The following is a 21,904-nucleotide window of genomic DNA, read 5'->3' as shown; positions in this document are numbered from 1 at the left end:
ATAAATTGGAATAACAGAAAATGTTCAGAGAGTAGGAATATTAAAACTGAGAAAAAAGATGGGGTTGCAATTATGGATACAGACAAGGTTTAGGGCATGATCATGAGAGTGAAAGATGAAAGTAAGATAAAGCATATACATTTGTTAGAGGCTTCATGATCATACATGCCGTACAGTGCCACAGAGGGCCCCTATGACCTAGCTCTACATTATTTCTGTGACTTTATCTTCTACTTTTCCCCTTGCTATTCTCCAGCCATAATTACCTTCTTGCTGTTCCTTCAGCACACTGAGCATGCTCTGCTTCAGTCTTTACACTTGTTCCCTCGGCCCATTTCACTTTTCCCCAAGACAATTGCATGACGAAATCCCTCGCCTTCTTTGGCAATTTGTTGTAATGTCACTTTTGCATAGATTTTGAAATCTTCAAGGTTTAGGACATGGGTTATGTTGCAGAGACTAACTAGTAGCTAAAATATTCAAGGCTGTGGTATACTGAGAAATTGTCAGATAAATGCAATAAGGAGCAGTAGTGAGTAGTATGGTCTGATAGCATGAGCTTCAAAGCTGAAGATTTTTAGAGAGGAGAGAAGGAGAAGAGTCTAGAAGTAGCAACGAAGAACACATAGGATCAGACCTTTCTTCCCTCTAAAGAGTTATCAAGTTTATAAAGATTATTGGTATGAAATTTAATAAATTTATTAAGGTTATTGGCAGAGCTTACATAAAGCGAGCCCTAGCTGAATTTATTAACTGCTAGCTGTACATACTTCATTTTGCCTGTGTTTTTAGGCAATTCAGTAGATCATCTAGAAAATGGGTCATGACAATAAAGTAAGATTTACTGTTGTGCTAGTATTACCATTTAAAACCCTTTGATTTTAGCAGTAACTATGTGAAGAATTGACTTTCTTCTAAACTATGTAGGCCCAATACCATACAGTGGACTGTGTATTCTACCAGAGTTCCCAATCATCAATTCAAAGAGCACATAGGGTTAGTCTTAGGGAGAAGGCATCTGCCTGCTGTTTTGGAAGAGGCCATACAACACATGTCTGATGAGAAATGGAGCTTTAAAGTTACATATAAGAACACAAAAGTTTCATGTTCCCAGTGAATGGCCTTAAGTTCTTATTTGTATTGACCTTCTAGGTGAGAAGATCTCATAAGTTATGATCTATGGACTTCTCAAAGGGCTTGAAAATAACTATATATAATGGCAAAAACTATATAAATAATGGCAGGGGTCTCAACAAACCATGTTAGCAGAATATTTTTCACCTTTAGTAAATAATGTTTCAGTTCTGAAATGATACCACAATCGACATTTCAATTTAGCAGCTTGGTCATTTACAGCAAAGAGAAAGAAATAACAATAAATGTCACTGTCTAAAAATAATGAAATAAAAAGTAAAAAAGCAGAATACAAAATTTAAATCACAGGGTAAAAGATTTACTTATTTTAATCATCTATGTTTTAGATTAACTTCCAAAATAATCAAATACTTTCATTTCTTATCTATTTCTGTGCATCTTCATGAAATATACAGAGGGTGCCAAAAAATTCATATACATTTTAAGAAAGAAAAAAACTGTATTAAAATTATGCTGATGGTAACCACTTTGAGCACCTCCTGTAGTTGCAGAAGTCAAACGTGACTTGTATTCATCTCTTGTTATTGGTATATATTGAATATTACAGTTTGAATAGTTTTTTCTTTTCTTAAAATGTGCATACATTTTTTGGGGCACTCTGTACATTTAGTGACTTCAGAGAGTAGAAGCACTAATCTGATACTCTAAAAGAATGCTGTTTTGAATTATAACTACCATGTCTTCTAACATGACTTCATAATGGTTTAGCGAAATGTATGTACATAAACTGTTCTCCTATCAATCCAAAAAAGGTTTTCACGTAAAAGTATGTCATGAAACTGTGTATCACACTGAGAAGTTTACCAATGATTACAAAACCATTGGAGAAGTGATCTGGGTGAATTAGGAAGGTTATAAACTCATAATAATTTATTGATTAGCTTCTGAAGTTCTGAATTAAGACCTGGATTGAACATATACTTAGGATCCTCTTAATCCTTAAAAACTGGCATAAAGAAAAAATTTAAAAGTCTGTAACAGTACTGGGAAAGAAAAAAGTGTACTTTGATTAATCAGAAATTCTGGGTAATTCCTGAAAAATTAGAAGGTAAATGGAATCTGATTGAAGGATGAAATCTTAACTCAAACTATACATGAGAAAATGGCTCCAAAAGGTGGGAAGGACTCCAGAGGTTCGGATGGTTTTAGTTCAGCCATGAAAGAGGCATGGTATTAACAATGAAATCTCAGAAAAAGAGATAGAAAAAACAATTCCTTTTGCAATTGCAGCAAAAAGAATAAAATACCTAGGAATAAACTTAACCAAGGATGTGAAGGACCTATATGCTGAAAACTATAAGACATTTTTGAAAGAAATTGAAGAAGACACAAAGAAATGGAAAGACATTCCGTGCTCATGGATTGGAAGAATCAACATAGTTAAAATGGCCATATTACCCAAAGCCATATACAGATTTAATGCAATCCCCATTAAAATCCCAATGGCATTTTTTAAAGAAATAGAACAAAAAATCATCAGATTTGTTTGGAACCACAAAAGACCCCGAATAGCCAAAGCAATATTAAAAAAAAAGAACAATACTGGAGGTATCACACTCCCTGATTTTTCCTTGTACTACAGGGCTACAATAATCAAAACAGCTTGGTATTGGCGGAAAAACAGACACATAGACCAATGGAATAGAATTGAGAACCCAGAAATAAAACCACATAAATATGGACAGATAATTTTTGACAAAGAAGCTAAAAACATACAATGGACGAAAGACAGCCTCTTCAATAAATGGTGCTGGCAGAATTGGATAGCTACGTGCAAAAGAATGAAACTGGATTGCTATCTGTCACCATGTACCAAAATTAATTCAAAATGGATCAAAGACTTAAGCATAAGACCTGACACAATAAACTGCATTGAAGAAAACATAGGTACTAAACTTAGGGACCTTGGGTTCAAAGAGCATTTTATGAATTTAACTCCAAAGGCAATGGAAGTAAAAACTAAAATAAACAAATGGGATTATATGAAACTGAAAAGCTTCTGCACAGCAAAAGAAACTATTGACAAAATAATGAGGCAACCAACTGAATGGGAGAAGATTTTCGCAAACAGTTCCTCTGATAAGGGGCTAATATCCAAAATATACAAGGAACTCATGAAACTCAACAACAAAAAAACAAACAACCCAATTGAAAAATGGACAGAGGACCTGAAGAGACATTTCTCCAAAGAGGATATACAAATGGCAAATAGACATATGAAAAAATGCTCAACATCGCTAATCATCAGAGAAATGCAAATGAAAACCACAATGAGATATCACCTCACCCCAGTCAGAATGGCTTTCATCAACAAAACAAATAGTAACAAGTGTTGGAGAGGCTGTGGAGAAAAAGGAACTCTCATACACTGTTGGTGGGAATGCAGACTGGTGCAGCCGCTATGGAAGGCAGTGTGGAGGTTCCTCAAGAAATTACGAATAGAATTACCATATGACCCAGCAATCGCTCTCCTGGGTATCTACCCCAAAAATATAAAAGCATTTCTCTATAGAGACACGTGTACGCCAATGTTCATTGCAGCTTTGTTTACGGTGGCCAAGACATGGAAACAACCAAAATGTCCTTCGATAGATGAATGGATAAAGAAGTTGTGGTACATATACACAATGGAATACTATTCGGCGTTAAGGAAAGATGATATAGGAACATTTGTGACAACATGGATGGATCTCGAGAGAATAATGCTAAGTGAAACAAGTCAGACAGAAAAAGCAGAGAACCCTATGATTTCACTGATATGTGGTATATAAACCAAAAAGAACAAGACAAACAAATGAGAAACAAAAACTCATAGACACAGACAATAATTTAGTGGTTACCAGAGGGTAAGGGGGTGGGGGGTGGGTGATGAGGGTAAAGGGGATCAAATATATGGTGATGGAAGGAGAACTGACTCTGGGTGGTGAACACACAATGGGATTTATAGACGATGTAATACAGAATTGTACACCTGAAATCTATGTAAATTTACTAACAATTGTCACCCCAATAAAATTAATTAAAAAAAAAAAAAAAAAGAAAGAGGCATGGTATTTCTTGACAACACCAAAAAAAAAAAAATAGAAAAAGAAAAAAAAAAAGTGAATGTAGTCTACACTTCTAGAAGACTTCATACTGGTTGTACTCTTTCCCTATAAACACCAGAAACAGGATAATTAATAAAACATGTGCAGAAAATCTAACAAGAAATCTGAAATGCAAAATGATCCAACAAGCAAGAATCACCACATATTTGAGGGAAACCAACACGAAAGAAAGACATCAAACTCAACAAAATTAATCCCTCAGAAAACAATTAATGGAACAAAAAGACCTAAAAATGTATACAATTAATATCCCAAGAAAGCCATAAGGAAATTACATCCATGAAATTAAACAGGCTCTTAAGAAAACCAATTAAAGAACTTATAAATAAAAAGTGTGAGTGCCAAAAAACCAACCAACCAAAACATCAAACCCCAAAACAACTCATCAGATAGACTGATTAGCAGAATGAACATAGCTTTAGAATCAATCAGTATGTTGGGAGACTGAGCTAAGAAATTCTCCCAGAGCACAGTGCAAAAGACAAAGAGATAAAAAATGTAAAAGAAAAAGAGACATGGAAGACAAATTTAGGAGTTCTAATATACACCCTGAAGAAGTTCCACAAGTATATAACAGAAAGCATAAAAAGAAATAAGCAAAGAAATAATAAAAATAAATATCTCAGAACTGAAAATAGACCTAAGTCCTCAAATTGAAAAGGTCCACAAAGTGCTGAACAGGATGAATGAAAAATAAAGACACATCATGAACTTTCAAAATATTATGGAAAATATATTAAAATTTCCAGAGAGGGAACAAAAAATGACTGACAAAGAAATTAGATCAGATTGGTACCAGGCTATCCATGATACTAAATATAAGAGGACAATGGAAGAATATTTTCAGAAGTGTAAGGGAATTTGATCCCTAGTCAAATTGGAAGTAAATACATCTTTAGATGTACAAAGACTCAAAGAGTTTATTACCCATAAGCCCTTTCTGAAAAAAGTTCCTTAAGGATATATTCCAACAAAGATAATTCCAAGAGGATAATAGGCATATATCAAACCATGGAGGGCAGAGAAACTAATAAAAATCTAAGAGTTAAAATAAATTATTGATTAAAAATAATATGGAAGCAGAATAGGCTTGGGGCTCTGTTGGGGGTCCTGTCTGAGAGGAAAGGCAACTGATATGGAACTTTCTTCTCTATGTGTTGAAGCTCAGGGGTGAGAACCAGAAGGTGGTAGGTCCTAGGGAGAGCCTGACTATGAGGGATATTTGGCTCAAAGATGCAGTACACTTCCTTGACTAGGAGGGATTAGGAGGTAAGTGTACTGCATACACTTCCCTGACTAGGAGGGACTAGGAGGGAAGTGTACTGCATCTTTCTGAAGGAATTGCATGGGAAAATCGAATACTCCCTGACTTTGAGACTGAGAGATCCCAGAGAGCTGAGAGGTGAGGGATGCCATTTAGGGAACTCAGCAGGGACTGCCACTTCACTTTTCACTGCTGGAGAACTATTAACATGCAGGATATCCCAAAAAACAGATTTGAACCCAATGAGCTGAAAAAAGAAAAATAACCCATTTAAGGCAGCCCAGCAACCAGAAACAAAAATCAGCAGAATAATCAGAACACAGGAGAAAAAAAAATCAGTAAAATAGAAATGCTAGAAGACAAACACATGAATAACAATAACAGTATTTAAGGAGATTCAAGTGTAGTGAGCATACATACACACACATTTGTAAAAGTTTAGTAACACTTTCAAAACAAAATCTTAAATGATGAATTTAAGAGTAGGCTGGTCATTGCAGTGCAAGAAATATCTCAAAGTACAAAACAAACTTACATAAAAGAAAATCAAGACAGAAAAGATTTGAAGACTAGATCAAGAGATAATGGGATTTCTAGAAGGAGAAAAAGGAACAAATGGAGAAGATGAAATTATTCAACAGATAATAGAAAATTTTACTTGAGTTAGAAAGATGGAAGTCTGCTAAGTTCCAGACTGCACTGATGAGAAAAGCACAAATTTAGGCATGGTTGGTCAAGTTCCCGAACTCTAAGGATATACCGAAAACCTTATAAACATCCAGGCAGAACGAACTAGTTAAAAGGAAAGTCAGACTGGCAACAAAATAGCCAGCCTATGCACCCTGAGACAAACAGCATCCATAAGCCCCCAGAGAAAAGGATACTTTACTCACTCAATTTATTATTCACCCTTCAGAGCAAAAGTAAGAAACAAACTAGGAAACAGACCTCAAGATGGAATAAAAGAAATGGAAACTCTGGTTAGCCATGTAAAATTAAATGTACATGGATGAGGACAGACGTCTCAGGACTGTGAAAAGATGGACTTGAACTCATGAAACAAAAGAGAAGGGTAGTAAAATCGCTGTAAAGATTTCACTGTGGGAGAACAGTGAAGGAGATTAAGTATATTCTAAAGAGGAACAGGGAACCTTACTCTGCCAGTTATCAGAACACAGCATAAAAAAACCTCTGTAATCAAATGTTACTGATTTAGAAAAAGACAAAAAGAGCAGCTGAACAGCACAGAGATTCCAGATGCTGATTCCAAGTTATATGAAAATTTAGTGTGTGACAAAAGTAGTGGTTCAATTGTTAAACAAAGAACCATTTAGTAAATGGTGCTGGCACAACTGGTAATTCATTCTGGAAGAAGAGAGACTAAGTTAATTACCAATGGACAGTGATTTAATCAATCATGCCTTCATAAGGAAACCTCCACAGTAACCTATAATCCGTAGGGTTCAGAGAGCTTCCAGATTGAACACATCCAGATGCTGCGAGGGCGGCACACACACACACAGAGGGCATGGAGCCCCACAGCACCCCTTTCCCCGCATACCCTGCCCTGCGCATGTCTTCCATTTGGCCGTTCCTTAATAACACACCCCTCATAATGAACTGGCAGAGTCAAATATTTTCCTGATTTCTTTGAGCCATTCTAGCAAATTACTGAAGCTAAGCAGGGGTGGGGAGTGGGAGTGGGGTGGGCTTGTGGGAATCCCCAATTTATAGCTGGTTGGTTAGAAGTACAGGTGACTTTATACTTGCTACTGGCATCTGAAATGTGGGCAGTCTTGCAGGACTGAACTTTTTAAAACATGGCACCTGATGCTAACTCCAGGTAGTCAGTGCCAGAACTGAATTGTTGGTGCCTGGAGAATCCGAGAATTCGTTGTTCATGTTGGAAAAAGCTCCAGATCTAGCACTCGAAGTTTAGTCTAAAACAATGCAGCACTCAAATGTAAAATGAACTTTGGGAAAACGAGATACATTGTAATACATCACAATCACAATTATACTGAAACAAGTAAGTCAAGAGAAAGAAATGTAATAAGCTGTTAAAAGTAAATGTCTTTGAGTAATGATATCAAATGTGATTTTCCCCATTTTTCACCTTTTCATTTTCCTAATATTTCTAAAATGAACATATATTACACTTTCCTGTAAGGAAAAACAAATCAAAGCTATCTTTTGGACTAACATGTTTTAACATGTTTGGACTAACATGAGAGGTTATGTGTATGTCTCTTAGAAAAGTCTATTAAATTACTACTGAAAAGCTATCATCTCCCTAACCCATATTTAACATGTGAAATCTAAAACAGAGATGAATAGAGGTATTAGCTATGCCATGGTTCTAATATATTCTAAAGAAGCATGGCGGAAAATATTACTTTCGGAGAACTTAACATTTTGGTCTTGATGCTATTAAATAAATCCACACTTTCAAGTATTAAAGAAGCTGAAATATCTTAGGCAATAATAAAAGAATTAAAAGAAAATCAGGCAATACTGAATACTGAATCGGGCCATTATTTGACATGAAAGCCTATCATGTAACTTAAGACAACATTTTATAATTTTCTTCTAGTGGAAGTCAAATGAAAATATATCATTAAGTTTCTAGCTGCCCAATAAAAAAATAAACTTTGCTTCCTAAAGAATTTTAAAAATTTTGTAATCCAAATATCTTTACTATGCATAATGTTCTTTGTTTAATTTACTTTTCAAGAACGCCTCTATTTACTGTTTCTAATTTGAATTTTAATTATTTTTCGATCTAAAAGGAGAAATAAGTGTTTTAAATATAGGTTAACATAAAAAAATTTAATACAGATTTTTCAAGAAATTTGTGGTCAGACTACCTATTTTATTTGTATTCCTATATCTTGATAGTTGGCTTAATAAGATAAAATTACAGAAGTACAAAAATTAGAGCTAAAAGGGGCTCTAGTGCTAGTCTTCCCGCCAGGAATCTTCTTTTTTTTTTTTAAACTTCTGAACTCTATTTGCTATGTAGTATGTCTTCCAATTCAAAAAAATATACTCAATGAAACTTGCTCAAGAGACAACTAGTATACAGATTTAGTATATTTTCAGTCAAAAGTGTAATTTGATGTGTTAGTCTCATCTTTATTTAAAAAATACAGTTTCTATTAGGCATTTGGATAAATGAAAATAACTTACAAGTACTTTTCCCTTTTCTGTGCCCGAGGATCAGGAGACCCTTGAATGACCCACCTAGCCCAACTCCCTAATTTTACAATAAGGGATGTGAATAAAGTAACTTGCTAAGTATAAACAATTTAAATCAAATGAAACACAACCTCAAGTGGACTACTTCCACCAGTGATAAAAATAAGAAATGCTTCACACTATACACATTATAATTTTCTTTAAGTCTTTTTTTATTTAGAGATTTTTCTGGTAAGGAGATATACCATAGGAAAGCAATTTCACTGGCAGTGAGGTATGTATATACTCTACCAAAATACTCCTTATTTAATGTTTTTAACTTTATTTACATACGAAGAAAAGTATCAATGCATATCCTTGTTTCAACTATAGTATTAGCCATACTACATGAAATAAAATGAAATGGTGCTTGCATACAAAAACTGTTATTTGTAAAGGAATCTGATTTCAGCTTAAAAGAACTAATTTGCTTTTGAAAAAAAAAGTTTAAAAGAAGAATCACGATTTATCATGACCAAGACACCTGCACCATATTTTCCATTCCTCACAGCACATTTATTTCAGTAATTCTGTTATGTCGGTTCTTAGCATAAGCATAGTGTTACACGATTTTCGTACATATAATCACATCCAAAACAAGTTCTAAAATTTAAATTGTAAACATTCTCATCATATGTAGAAATATTTCAATCGGTGTATTAAGTTTTGCTAACTGATCAATTTTGGAAGAGAATATAAATGAGAAATCCTATTCTAAATTGTGTAGTGAGCATTGTTTATTAATTACATTTCTACAACGTTAAATAAAGTAAGAGGCAAACCTGTCCTGTAAGCATGTCAAATTTTAGGTAAAACTCTAAAAAGAAATAAGTCTGTTAACAAAAGGATGTCTTGCCATAAAGAACATTAAATTTTTAAAATCTATTATGATACAAAAATGTAAAGGGTAAATAGCATCTTTGTTGACAAAGTAGGAGGTAGCGTGGACGCACCACTTTATTGTCTGAGAAATGCAACTGGAGTAAAGAATATTTCCTTACCACAAATAATTTCCAGGACTATGTACATATTTCTTTTAGAAATACTTGTTTAAACAAATCTCCCTCCACTTTTTAGTATAAAAAAAACCGTTCCATGTGATTTAAAAAAAACACTTACACATCTAGATAGAATAGTACTCTGCCCTATTTGAGTGAACAGTCGCAATCTATGAAGTACATGATATTTAATGCCCTAAATTGAGTAAATTTAGTTAGCAGTTCCTGGTATTATACAAAACACTAAATACATACAAACAAAATATAATATCTTATTTTTCAATGCAAGTCTTGTGGGGAAGAAACAGAATCTTGATTCTGGTAACACTGCAGAGAACATAATTTTCCAGTAAGTCTGTCTTTAAGTATCCATGTGCAACAGTTTATTAATGACTGCTTACATGTACTGATCTTTTACTGAGTGAATACAGTTCACTGACAAAACCCAGTAACCTTAAAAACACATCTTCCATCCTATATAAAATATATAAACAACTTACTGTTTGAAGTACTCAATTTGCTCTGATGTCACTGTTAATTCACCATTCCCCATTTTCCTGCTTTAGTATTTATAAACGGATAATTTAATGTGACTTAGAAAAAAAAAAAGACAAAGAATTTCAAATTTACATCCAATTCAAATTTGCTATTTAAAAGGTTTCCTTGTTCTATGAAGCTGCTTCTGCCATTAGTAGAGAAAATGAAGTTTCTGTAATGGAGGCAGGCTTTTTAAATAGTGATGTGACTTCCACCATGCCAGCTCCAGTCCGTGGAAGATTAGCGTTTACAATGTGTCGTTGTAAGTGCTTAATCCAGTCTTCCTGAACAGACAATGGTCCACGAAAGACTAGGCCACAAAACCTATAGAAGAAGTTGATGATAGTTCTCTTAACATGACCAATTCCCTTTATTTAAAACCAATACCCATTAAATCCAAAAATATAAGTAAACTTTATATTAGAGATAGTACTTGACAATAGTTTCTAAATATACATATAAAGTCAAAATGATTTAATGCAGTATCAAAACTGCCAATTCGTATGTTTTAATAGCCATAAGTCTCGTAAATTTGCAGAAATGGGAACATTATTACTAGGTTAATATTACATAAAAGGTCTTAACACCTACACATCTTCATACAATGAAAATAATTCTATTTCCAAAATATACCATCCTTTTTAAAAGACCCTTGCCCAATTCAGAATTCTTTAAAATGTATAAGGGTGAGTATGGAAGGAGGTATGAATGGTTTGTATAGCTATATTTAGACGTATGAATGGAGAAAATATGTTCCCAACAAGCAGAAACTCAAGACAATTAAATAACAAACCAAAAAAAGCAAATAAAATACAACACAACAAAAAAGCTACTTTTATAATTCACAGCATCATAGAGGCTCCTGGCTAATATAAAAAAGTCGATCTATTAGTTACTGAAGTACAACATATTATTAACTGAATAAGACTTTAAGCTTGTCTCCAAAAATTCATTTATAATTTGTTAAGAATGCACCTTTGCCACAAATTAAAAATCCCAAATGAAACAACTAATACATCTCAACACAAAATCTGAAGAAACTAAGTAGATTCGGCAATATAGGCATGTACCTGCATCGGAGAATGTAAACCTCGTCAGCACCATGAGGTAATGTTAGCATTTTCTTCTTGCTTCCAGATCTTGACCTTGATTTCTTTTGCTTACAATCTAAGGCTTAAAAAGGGAAGAGAAAGACTTAACATTTCTTATATATTCCAAAATACAGATGTGTATATACGTACATATATACACATATACATGTGTATGTATGTACTTATACACACACACATACATACATTTCTAGAGAGGTCAGACCATGTAAATCAAGTTAGAAAAAGACTGCATTTATTTGTATTCCCTGAAGCATGCACAAACAGTAGTAATGCTATCTGCATACATTCTTCCTGTACTGCTTTTCTAAATAATGCTTTACCATACCAAACTGGAACTGAGAAAATGTAACTAAATAACTTGAAGTTACTAAATTGGTCAATTATTACAATAATGGTAATCTTTTCTCTTATGATCATACACATATTATTTTAACATCTGGTTAAATCTTCCTAATTTCCAGTTAAAGTATAGCCTTTTATTTAAGTTTGCATTTGGTTACTACTCTATTTAAGTAGGTCTTACACGCTTTAAAAACTTAGTAAAGGAACATCAACAATGTAATAAAAAGATCAATGAAAAATCAATTTTATAGCAAATCACTTTGAATTTTATAAGAAATAGCTCTTAAAATTATATGATGTCCTACATTTGAAAGGGCAAAAAAAAGCTCAACTTTCCTTTTTTAACTCAACCAGAATGGCATATACAATTATGTATGTTTCATTTTACTAGAAAATAAATATAAATCAGATTATCTCATCTAAGTTTACAAATGGATTGGGAAGATTAATGCTATTTTGTTTTACATTTTTTTTCATTTTACATTTTCTCCGATAGCTATTTTCAAAATGATTAAAAAGGGGGAAATTTATATTAAAGTGGATCAAAATTTAAGTGCTATTCTTGAAAATTTTCTCTTTTCCTTCCATCAATTATTCCACAAAATCTAATTTAATAAAGGAAATACAGAAATTTTTATAGGTAGGAATAGTCAGGATATAACATTTTATTGGTCTTTGAAAACATCCACACCATTCCTTTGGATAAACCGATGATAGTATTACAGGGTGCTGCTGGTCAATTAACAGGAAGAGAAAGTAAGAGTTTTTATCTAGGGATCCCTAGGGGGAGAGAAACAAATGTAACAGAAGAGTTACAAATGGCTTTTCTTCTGTTATGCTGAATCCCCCAGAAAAATTCTAGGTAAGAGAGAATAGGAACTGGCTGTTCAATGCTTCTGTGAAATGAGTTGTTCAAAGTCCAGATTCCAAAAGAGTAGATGTTATTATTACAAAACCAGTAAACATAGTTCCTTACAGTAGTCAAATGGCCATACTAATGGAAACGTCATACAGAAAATTAAAAACCACAACAAGTCTAAATCTCATTCAAGCCGCTGTTTTCTACTTCCTGTCACCTGCCTCTTTAAAAGTAAAATCTAGGGCCTACAGTCTTTCTCTGCTTATCCTCAGAAGAAGAATCTGATAAGAACTACAGGAAGTCAAGTATTAAAGGATGGCTAATTCAAAGCTTTTACCAAAACCTGGAATAGAAAAATCTTATAAGGTTCTCAGTAGTTATCTCAGTAAAGAGCCTGGAACATAGTAGGAACTCAACAAATACTTCTGAAGTAAAAAAATAAAGGAAAACCCAGTAATTTAACCTTTGACATTTATTACAGACAGCATATGAACGGGAATTTGTTCTACCATCACGTCATACAGGTAGTATTCCAGTAGAACAACTCTGCATCGTTTGTTTACATGAATATGTTGCTAAATTCTTCACTGGTCAGTCTAGTTTAGTTGTAGAAACTAGGTTCTTCACATCCAGTAGGAACAGTGAGGTATCATGTACTTGACAATCAGCACTTTCTTTTTCCTAGTTGCACTGGTGAGCAATTTGAATTTAAATGAATTTTAAAGCAATTCATACACTAGAAGGAAAGAGTTTGAGGAACTCAAAGGCTAGATGTCAACTAATCTTTCCTTATTTATAAGGTAAACCACACACAATCCGTCTTTGTTACCTAGAACAGAGCAAGCATTTGATACATATTGAGATTATAGGTAGAATCTTACTTCCATGAGCTTGCTGGTTGTCAAAATTGCCACACTGTATTCAAATTCCCTTGTAAATAAATTACTGTAGGATACAAATAGAATACATTATAACAATCCTTTATAATATTGTTCACAGAATGCTAATGTTAGGTTGCAGAACAAATTGAGGTAGAAGGGCAGAGGGCAAGGAGGAAGTATGTAAAATACTGTTTTATCTGTTACAAAGTGTTCAACTTACATTTAGATGCTGTGATACTTTTCAATTCCAACTGGACACGTTTACTCTGAAGTGTAAAAATGTTTTTGACTTTAATAGAGGAAATAAATTTTCTAATTTGATTTTATATGGACTCTAGAAACTGAAGTTTACGCTATTTTATGAATGATCAGATCTAAATGTTAAATGAGAATGTCATAGTGTGGTGCAAAACTAATTGCGGTTTAAAACATTAAAGGTAATTGCAAAAACTGCAATTACTTTTGCACCAACCTAACAGTATTTAATATTTGAAGGTATTATGACTTTGGAAAGTAGGATGACTCTGCCAGCATGTCATTATCTCCAGTATCCAGGGTTCCAAGTAAGTTTAGAGACCACATGCACTGGGAATCCTTGGAAACTTGTCCATAAAGGATAAAAACCTGGGGCCACTGGTAATTATACCTAAATACTTCAGTAGAATATCTCTGAGTATCTCTATGATCATTTTTAAATGTCTTAGCCCTTGAAGTGCCACTTATTTACTTAAAAGGTAAAACATGAATACATTTTAGAAGAATAGTTTTTTCTAATAACATCAAACCTTTATTTACCCTTGTAATACTGCCTAAACAATTGAGAAAAAACTTTAAAAAAAGAAAAAAAATTTTAAATGAGTATTTAACATATTAATCTGCACACAAAGGGAACAGCTATATGGTATTCTCTATACAAAAAAAAATGATTTACACAAAATATTCCATCAAATAAAAAAGATGATGTACAAACGTCCATTATACAAATGTTCTCATTTTACAGATTTTATTATACCTAGACGGAAAAGCAGTTTTATTCTGGACTGTACCAGGAATCACTAGTACATTAAAAAAAAATATCACTAACACATTCAGTTTTAATATAATGGGGCTGGCTTATCAATATTAACTGATAAACAGCCAAAGGTTTAACAAAGTTGTTTAATAACCTGTCAAACAGATAGTTTTATACAAAGCTTTTATTTGCACTTTCTTGCTAATGTCAAAAACAAAACACATACACCATTTTTCCTGTTCCACAATACTTTAAATCTAACATTGTTTCTTTACTTAAAATTTACAAAAAATACTAGATTAGTTTTAGAAATTCTTAATTTTCTTCTTCTTAAGTATAATTGCTTCTTTAGAAAGGAACAAACTCAGTTAACTCCAACATTCCTAAGGTTCCTATTCAGGGTGGCAGAAAATGTTTTAAGTGATCGATTTTAACCAGAAGACTGTAAAAAGAAATATTTGCAGTTATCTGATTTATAAAGGATTTAAATTGCTACCAGGAATATTCTACTTGCGAGGAGAATGAATTGAGCTGTAAGGTCACTTACAAAAATTTTGAGAATATACCGTTAGGTAAACAAGCTGTTTTGATCAAATAGGAGTAAGTAATACAATAGACTTATGAGCCCTTAAAAAAACACCATACTGCTGTGCTACACAGAACAACATGAAACACGAGAACCTGAAACACAAGAACAACATCTGTGTCTAAAGCACTAAACTGGATTGGTGAAAAACAAATCAGTCAATAACGTAACATACAAATTCAAGATTGTTTTCTGAGACATTATTTAGTTTTATTTATACAAAGAAGAAAAAGAATTTACTTTGGGCTCTAACATTATGAAATAGTCCTTTTGCCCATTCCATCTTTCTGCCCATTATATACAATAACTGTCTCAATTTTATTTTCTTTTTATTCACTACACAAATGCCCTCCAAGAATGAGGAGTTATTTCTTTAAAATACTTGAAACTTATGTGATAAAGAAGCACATCATAACCACATTAACATTCACCAGCAAAATACTTTTATTTGCAGTTATGCTCCCCTGACCGTTCAGTTAAAAGCTCCATTTCATCTGTTTTGTTCCTCAATGAATCTTGGCATCTCTGGGGTAAAGTGAAACTTAATGTAATGGCCAGTTTATATATATCCAAAATAAGAGGCATGGAATCGCTTTACTAGGGTAGGGAGAAGAAAATTTCTTTCCCATCTAGTCAGCCTGTATAAGGTGGGCAGGCAATAGAAACTATGAACTCATTCGGGAAGACAGTAAGGATAAAAATGACATGACCAGGTAAGCCATCATTCCACCACCATTAACAAGCTGGTGGTGGAGTTGGCAGCGGCAGTAGTGAGGTGGAAAGAGGATGCAGAAGCCCTAAGGGGTACACGGCGTGAGATGGATAAACAAACAAGATTAGCTGTTGCCATTAATCCTTCAAGGTTCGTAAGTCCCAAACACATAAAAGACTGTGCAAATAGCATTTTCTTTCCCTCAGCCTTAACTGAAAAAGAAGCATAGCTTTTTTGAGGGGTGGAGAGAGAAACGTTAGCTTGCATAACAAAGGGATGGGGGGATAGGGAAAGCCATTTGTTGAAAAGCCAAATTCTTATTTCTTCAGTGTACCTTTTTCTTTTTGCATAAAGTGCTTAAAAGAGGGTGTACATTGCAGTGTCGCATAGGGCCCTACACTTGGTTTAATGCTCTGCTGTTGCAGTCTTGAAATTCTTAATAATTTTTGAACACAGGGTACTACATTTTCATTTTGCACTGAACCCTGCAAATGATGTGGACAGTTCTGGGTACTAAGTACCTACCACTGTAAATGAAAAAGGCAGCCCTCACGTCTCCCTCTTAATCTCGTAGCCCGTTAAAAACAAAAAGCAAACAAACAAAAAAACAGCTATTAAGAACAACTGTTAAATCCCACTCTCCTTCAGTCCATTAAAATTGGAAAAGCCTTACTTCCCTACCTCCCAATACCAATTCTTTGCTCCTGTTATACTGCCATAATCGAACCAGTCATTATTCCCAAGACGTGAAAAGCAATGTTGCCCTTCCAATCAGAAGTAAGCCTACATATACACAATTATCAACTTCAAACGTATATTTTCATTATTTTCTCTTGATATTTGCACTCCAAAACTGGGTATTTTTTCAGTACCCTAAGTTACTTTCATCAATTTTTTTTTGTTTCCATTCTCAATAACTAAAAAATAACTAACCTAGAATCACAGAGCAATCGTGGTGAAATTAATTAGATCTGCATGGTTTAACATTTTACCTGGAATAGAATGCAATGCAAAATATCTGAAAAGCAGATTTCCTTTGCTTTAAGCATGAGCTTTATGGTTTAACAATATTAGTCTAGAAGAGACAGGTAGCTTGGGTTTGCCCTATAAAGTCCAGAGGTTGTGTTAAGGGTACCAACAGTGTCATATCCTTGGTTCAGAGAAAGAGTTAAAGCAAATGAAGGCAGCCTTTATTTAAACTTGGGTCACCTTGGGAGAAGAAAAAGCACATTTAATTTGTAGAAGCCTCTGTTATCTCAAAGCAGAGGGGATGACTAGTAAAAGAATATTTTGAGCAAGTATTTTCAAGATGTGAGAGGAAAAGTTAAACAAATATGATACTTCATCACACATTTTTATAAACAGAGAATTGAAGGCAGACTAGTTTTTCCAGCTTGCCAAAAATTAAAAGCTAACAATACCCCAGCTACAAGTTGCTTACTGGTCAGGAGAATAAATACATTATTTCTCTGTGGTGACAAGTAAGAAAAGACATTTAAAATTTCTCCTTAAGATGGTGGACCTGCATGCTGTTTTATTCAAAATAGGTGCTTATTATTATCAACCGCTTGTCTATGAAATCTAAAATTGGAATAAACATTAAAATACATAGTGACAAATCTGCTTTAAATCACTTTTGTTTAAAATGACCTGAGTGTAATCACTCTCTGGCCTCTAAAAGTCTCAGTATTTCCAAAAGTATAATTTCATATTTGGGAGTAATTAAATAATTGTTCCTGATTACAAAATTAGTTAAGAAGCTAAACTGCCTTACTGTAAAATTTCCCATCAAATTACCTTTAATATAATCATGTTCAACTTAGATAGGGCTCACAATAATTATAATAGTAAATCTAAATGTCACAAATCCACGATCCCAATAGATCTGACTTTAAAATAATTTTGAAGTGCTTTACACATTCCAGCCAAAATCCAATCTATAATCAAACATGGTGCTGAGCTGGTATCTTCTGTCTCAGGCAAATTCCTGCTAAGGCCACAATTAAATATATATTCTAAACACTGGACAGAAAGAATTAACTTATCCCTCAAACTCCAGACACAACAAAGACATTGTGAATCCAGCTTTTCTACTTCTTAGATAAGGAGGGACCACCAGTCTCCAACAAGCCATCCTTTTGCCTTAACCTCCAAAGAGAACATCTGCGTACTACCTTGTTATTTCCATAAAGTCGCTTAGAGCAGATTACTTACACTTGAGCTCTGGCCAGGAAAATACCTTGTTTTTGTAAGGCATTACAACTAACTATCTTATTCCAGACTATAAATAGACCTCAAAAAACTGTAAGAATAGAAATCACAGCAAACAACACTGCAACTGAGGATATAAAGATATTAGACATGTTAGAAAAATCCAAATATATCAAATCCAGGTTAAATCAATTGTTAAAAAATCAAAACAAGATATAAAAAGCAAAACTCAGAGAATTAGTAACAAAACCAACAGAAATGCTAAGAGACTAGTTAAGATTTTTATGAAAAACAAGATTTTGGTCAAAAGAGATTAACAACCAAACAGAATTCCTAAATTTTATAACCAATGGTCAGCAAAAGGAGGCAGCATGACATGTAAATCTATTATGCTACACTGGTACAAAATTCTTAGGCTCCATTCTCCTAAAAACAAAACTACTATTTCAGTAAGTATAGTGATTTGCTTTTAACAGTGGATAGCTGGATGGAGAAGCGCTGCATGACAGCGAGTGAAGTAATGAAAACTACCCTTCTCTTACCAGACCCCATGGTAGCAGATGCATTAACTGTACTGGTATAATCATCCTCTTGGTAACAAGATTTAAAACCTGAGCTATTTCTGTCTCTTTCCTCATATTCTTCCACCTCTAACCAATCTGCCAAATTTTGCTTACTGTTACTTCCATAATATCATCCGGACATCTGTCACACTTCCTTTACATTCCTACTGTCATTGTCCTGATTCAGGACTCCTCAAATGACCTCACCTACAATTTCTACATCTCCCCACCAAATCCTTTAACTTGTATTTAAAAGGCATTTTTACAAGCTTTACAAATTCTTTTTAAAAAATTCTTTAAAAGCAAATTCTTAAAAAAAACACACCCACCACCTTTATTAGCCCCTAAGTAAATTAATTCCAACACCATAGGTTAGCATTCCAGCATCCTATGTCCTTTACCTATCCATCGTAATTCCTTTATTTCCTACTTCCTAGTATTTTCAATACATTTCCCACATTTTCCTAACTTGCTCCCTTCCCCAGGTATGCGCTCCTTCCCTATCCCTGACCTCCATCCATTTCCATTTCAATTAGCTACCCTACGGGGTCCAAATCAAATGCTACTTCCAAAAGCTTTGCTGGGTCTTGGTCGAGCTGAAAGTACCTTCCTCTTCCTCTCATTTTCCACAGTATTTCAAGCACATCTCTCCAAAGACACAATTTGTCTTGTGTTACAGTTATGCATATATGTGCTTCTACTATATTGTAAGATCCAATTTATCTCTGTAGTACTTAGCACAATGCATAAACCACAGGAAGAGCTGAAAAAAATTCTTGTTGAATTGGTGAATAAATCAGCCAGTAACTTTTGAGTCTTGTGGGCAGATAGCCAAATTCTTGCTGGCATACTAAAACAATTAGTATCCATAAAGGTGGCTCTAAATACTCAAATGATTAAGTTACCATATTCAGGCTATCGTTTCACAAGGCAGAAATAAGAATGTTTTAGAAACATTACTATCAAAATGGTTAGGATAAAATCAAATTTGACAGTAGTCTTCCATTACCTGGAAAATTTACTCAACTTAAACAATTCATTACCTTGCTAATCCTGCATAAATGACACGTTACTGTGCAGATAAATAATATAATGGATATATACTTTTAATGAAAAAATAGCACTACGGAGATAAGGTATAGCCAAGAAAATACATCTTTCATTCTATCAGGGATAGCTTTTTAAAATACAAGATTGACTACATCATCCCCTTATTTTAAAAAATCCTTCAATGACTTTCTAAATTTTTTAACAAGCATTTAAAGCACGGACCCTATCTTTCCTGCATCACTCTCTTCACAAACACCTTTAACTCAATCTACCAGCATCTCTTGGACTTCAAATTTCATCCCTTTGTGCCACACTATGTTCTTCTCTCTAATTGGAATGGTCTACTCTTATCTCTTCTTCCTAAAACTACTCATCCTTCAAGTTCAGGGCCTGGCTGAGACATTATAAAGCTTTCCATAACAGTACATTTGTACTTATCCTACTGGATCATGATAACGTTTATGCAGCTGGGGTGCAAGGTCATTATAGTTTCAGAGCTACTAGCACAGTCCAGGTATAATACAACTAAAACTTTTGTCGAATGAATGAATGAAATTTCTCTTCGACTGCTGGTTTTATTTTTTTCTTTCATTTTAAACATGACAAGAAACATACCTGCATGAAGTATTTTTCTTTTTTAGGCTCTGTTTAACAAATGAGACAAGTAGTAAAGGCAGCAAGAAGAAAGGAACACAACTTAATTCCCAGCTCCCCTCAAAAGGCCTGGACTAAAAGAAACGCCTTAAACTCCTACAACATTTACATCCTACACACCATTTATTTGTATACTATCTTGCACAGTTTTATAATTTTGATAGTTTTGTATGTGTTGCCAATAATCCTTTCCTAAGTTCTTTGATGATAGGGACATGTCTCACACTGCTCATGTATCCCCCATCATGTATCCAGTCTGGAGGAATTACCAAGGTATTCGCTTTAACTAGAAGCTGATTTGCTCCTTGAGAGTTTAATCAGAATAAGAAAAACTTTCTCTTTGTATTCTTTTGGGTTGAATGAATCACTATAAAAGCATGCAATTTATTGAAGATACAATACTTTAATAATATTTAAAAAGACACTGCAGAGACACTCATACAAAGGGCAAGTAATTTAATGCATCTTGAGAAACTTTCACAAGACTATTTTTTTCTTTCCATCACAGCAGAAAGTGTTCCTACAGCACTTTCCCTAACGTAAGAATTATTGTTCTGATGACCTACACACCCAACTCAGCATTGGGCACTGTGCTGTACGTTCATTAGCACTTGTTGCAGGCCTCTACGGCCAATTATATCATTACAGCTGAAAATAAGGAAAGCTCCTATTAAGCAATATGTAATCTACTATTCTACTGAAAAGTAAATGACTACTGTGCTGTACACCTGAAATTAACGTAAAATGTCAGATGTCAAGTGTAATTCAAAAATACAAACAACAAAAAATAAATGGTATGAAAATAAAACAATGACTCGACTAAAAAATGCATGTAGATATACTGCACTAGGGATATGTATGTATTGATTCAAAGACTCCAGTACTTATTAAGTTATTCTTTTTCTCATTGGAAAAGTCACTCTCTAATTATGATGGTGAGTCTGCTGTTGCAGAATGGCAACAATCATGCTTTATTTCCAAAATATTACCACGGAAGTGTTCTGAAAACAGTAAAATGAAGCCCTTTCCCTAAATATATTTGCATATAAGAATATTTTTCTTACATTAATTTTAAGTAACCAGAAATTTCTAATTTACTTTAAATACCAAAGATCAGCATTTGAGTAACAAAATATGATCTACAGATAAACATTTGAATTCAGTAAGAAAATTCACTTGCTCCCATAGAAGTGTTATGATTTCTAAAATATCACTATTGTTGATTCTAGTCAGTACCAATCCCTAAGAGAAAAGAGTCACATAAGGGAAATGTTTTCAATCTGGGGGTTGTAACTTCTTAGTGGGTAGTAAATCCACTTACTGGGTCATGACCAGCATTAATTTAAAGAAAAAGAATAAAATAGATAATAATAGAGTGTATCACACTCAATACAGGTGAATGAATGACTGAGTAGGCATATGACTGTGTGTTTGTGTACAGGGTCAAGATGTAAAATAGAGTCCCCATAAAAATGCTGAACACCGCTCTTATTCTTTCTTCTTTTCAAGGTAACAGATTGTGCAAACATGCATTCATCTTACTGATATATTTCCTTTCACAAGATTCTCTTTACTCAGATTTTTATTACCTCCCTTTTTTCACCTGTTGAAGTTCATGCTTACT

General features: G+C 33.8%; 1 protein-coding gene across 9 annotated transcripts in view; it reads right to left on the bottom strand.

Moving 5' to 3' along the window:
- Positions 1 to 8,520: 8,520 nt before the first annotated feature.
- The window catches only part of ZNF644 (zinc finger protein 644), a 103,192-nt gene continuing 89,808 nt past the window's right edge, over positions 8,521 to 21,904 (bottom strand). For all 9 annotated transcript variants that reach the window (XM_081055247.1, XM_081055249.1, XM_081055253.1 and 6 more), the window contains 2 exons: positions 11,369 to 11,471; positions 8,521 to 10,622 (listed from right to left, as the gene is read on the bottom strand). In XM_081055247.1, coding sequence (XP_080911373.1) covers positions 10,430 to 10,622; positions 11,369 to 11,471 — 296 coding nt within the window. In that variant the 3' untranslated portion in view covers positions 8,521 to 10,429. The remainder of the gene's footprint in view (positions 10,623 to 11,368; positions 11,472 to 21,904) is intronic.

This window comes from Rhinolophus hipposideros (genome assembly GCF_964194185.1).
Source record: "Rhinolophus hipposideros genome assembly, chromosome: 8".
Classification (NCBI taxonomy): domain Eukaryota; kingdom Metazoa; phylum Chordata; class Mammalia; order Chiroptera; family Rhinolophidae; genus Rhinolophus; species Rhinolophus hipposideros.
Note: the sequence above shows the minus strand (reverse complement) of the source record. Positions and strands in the feature narration are given on the sequence as shown.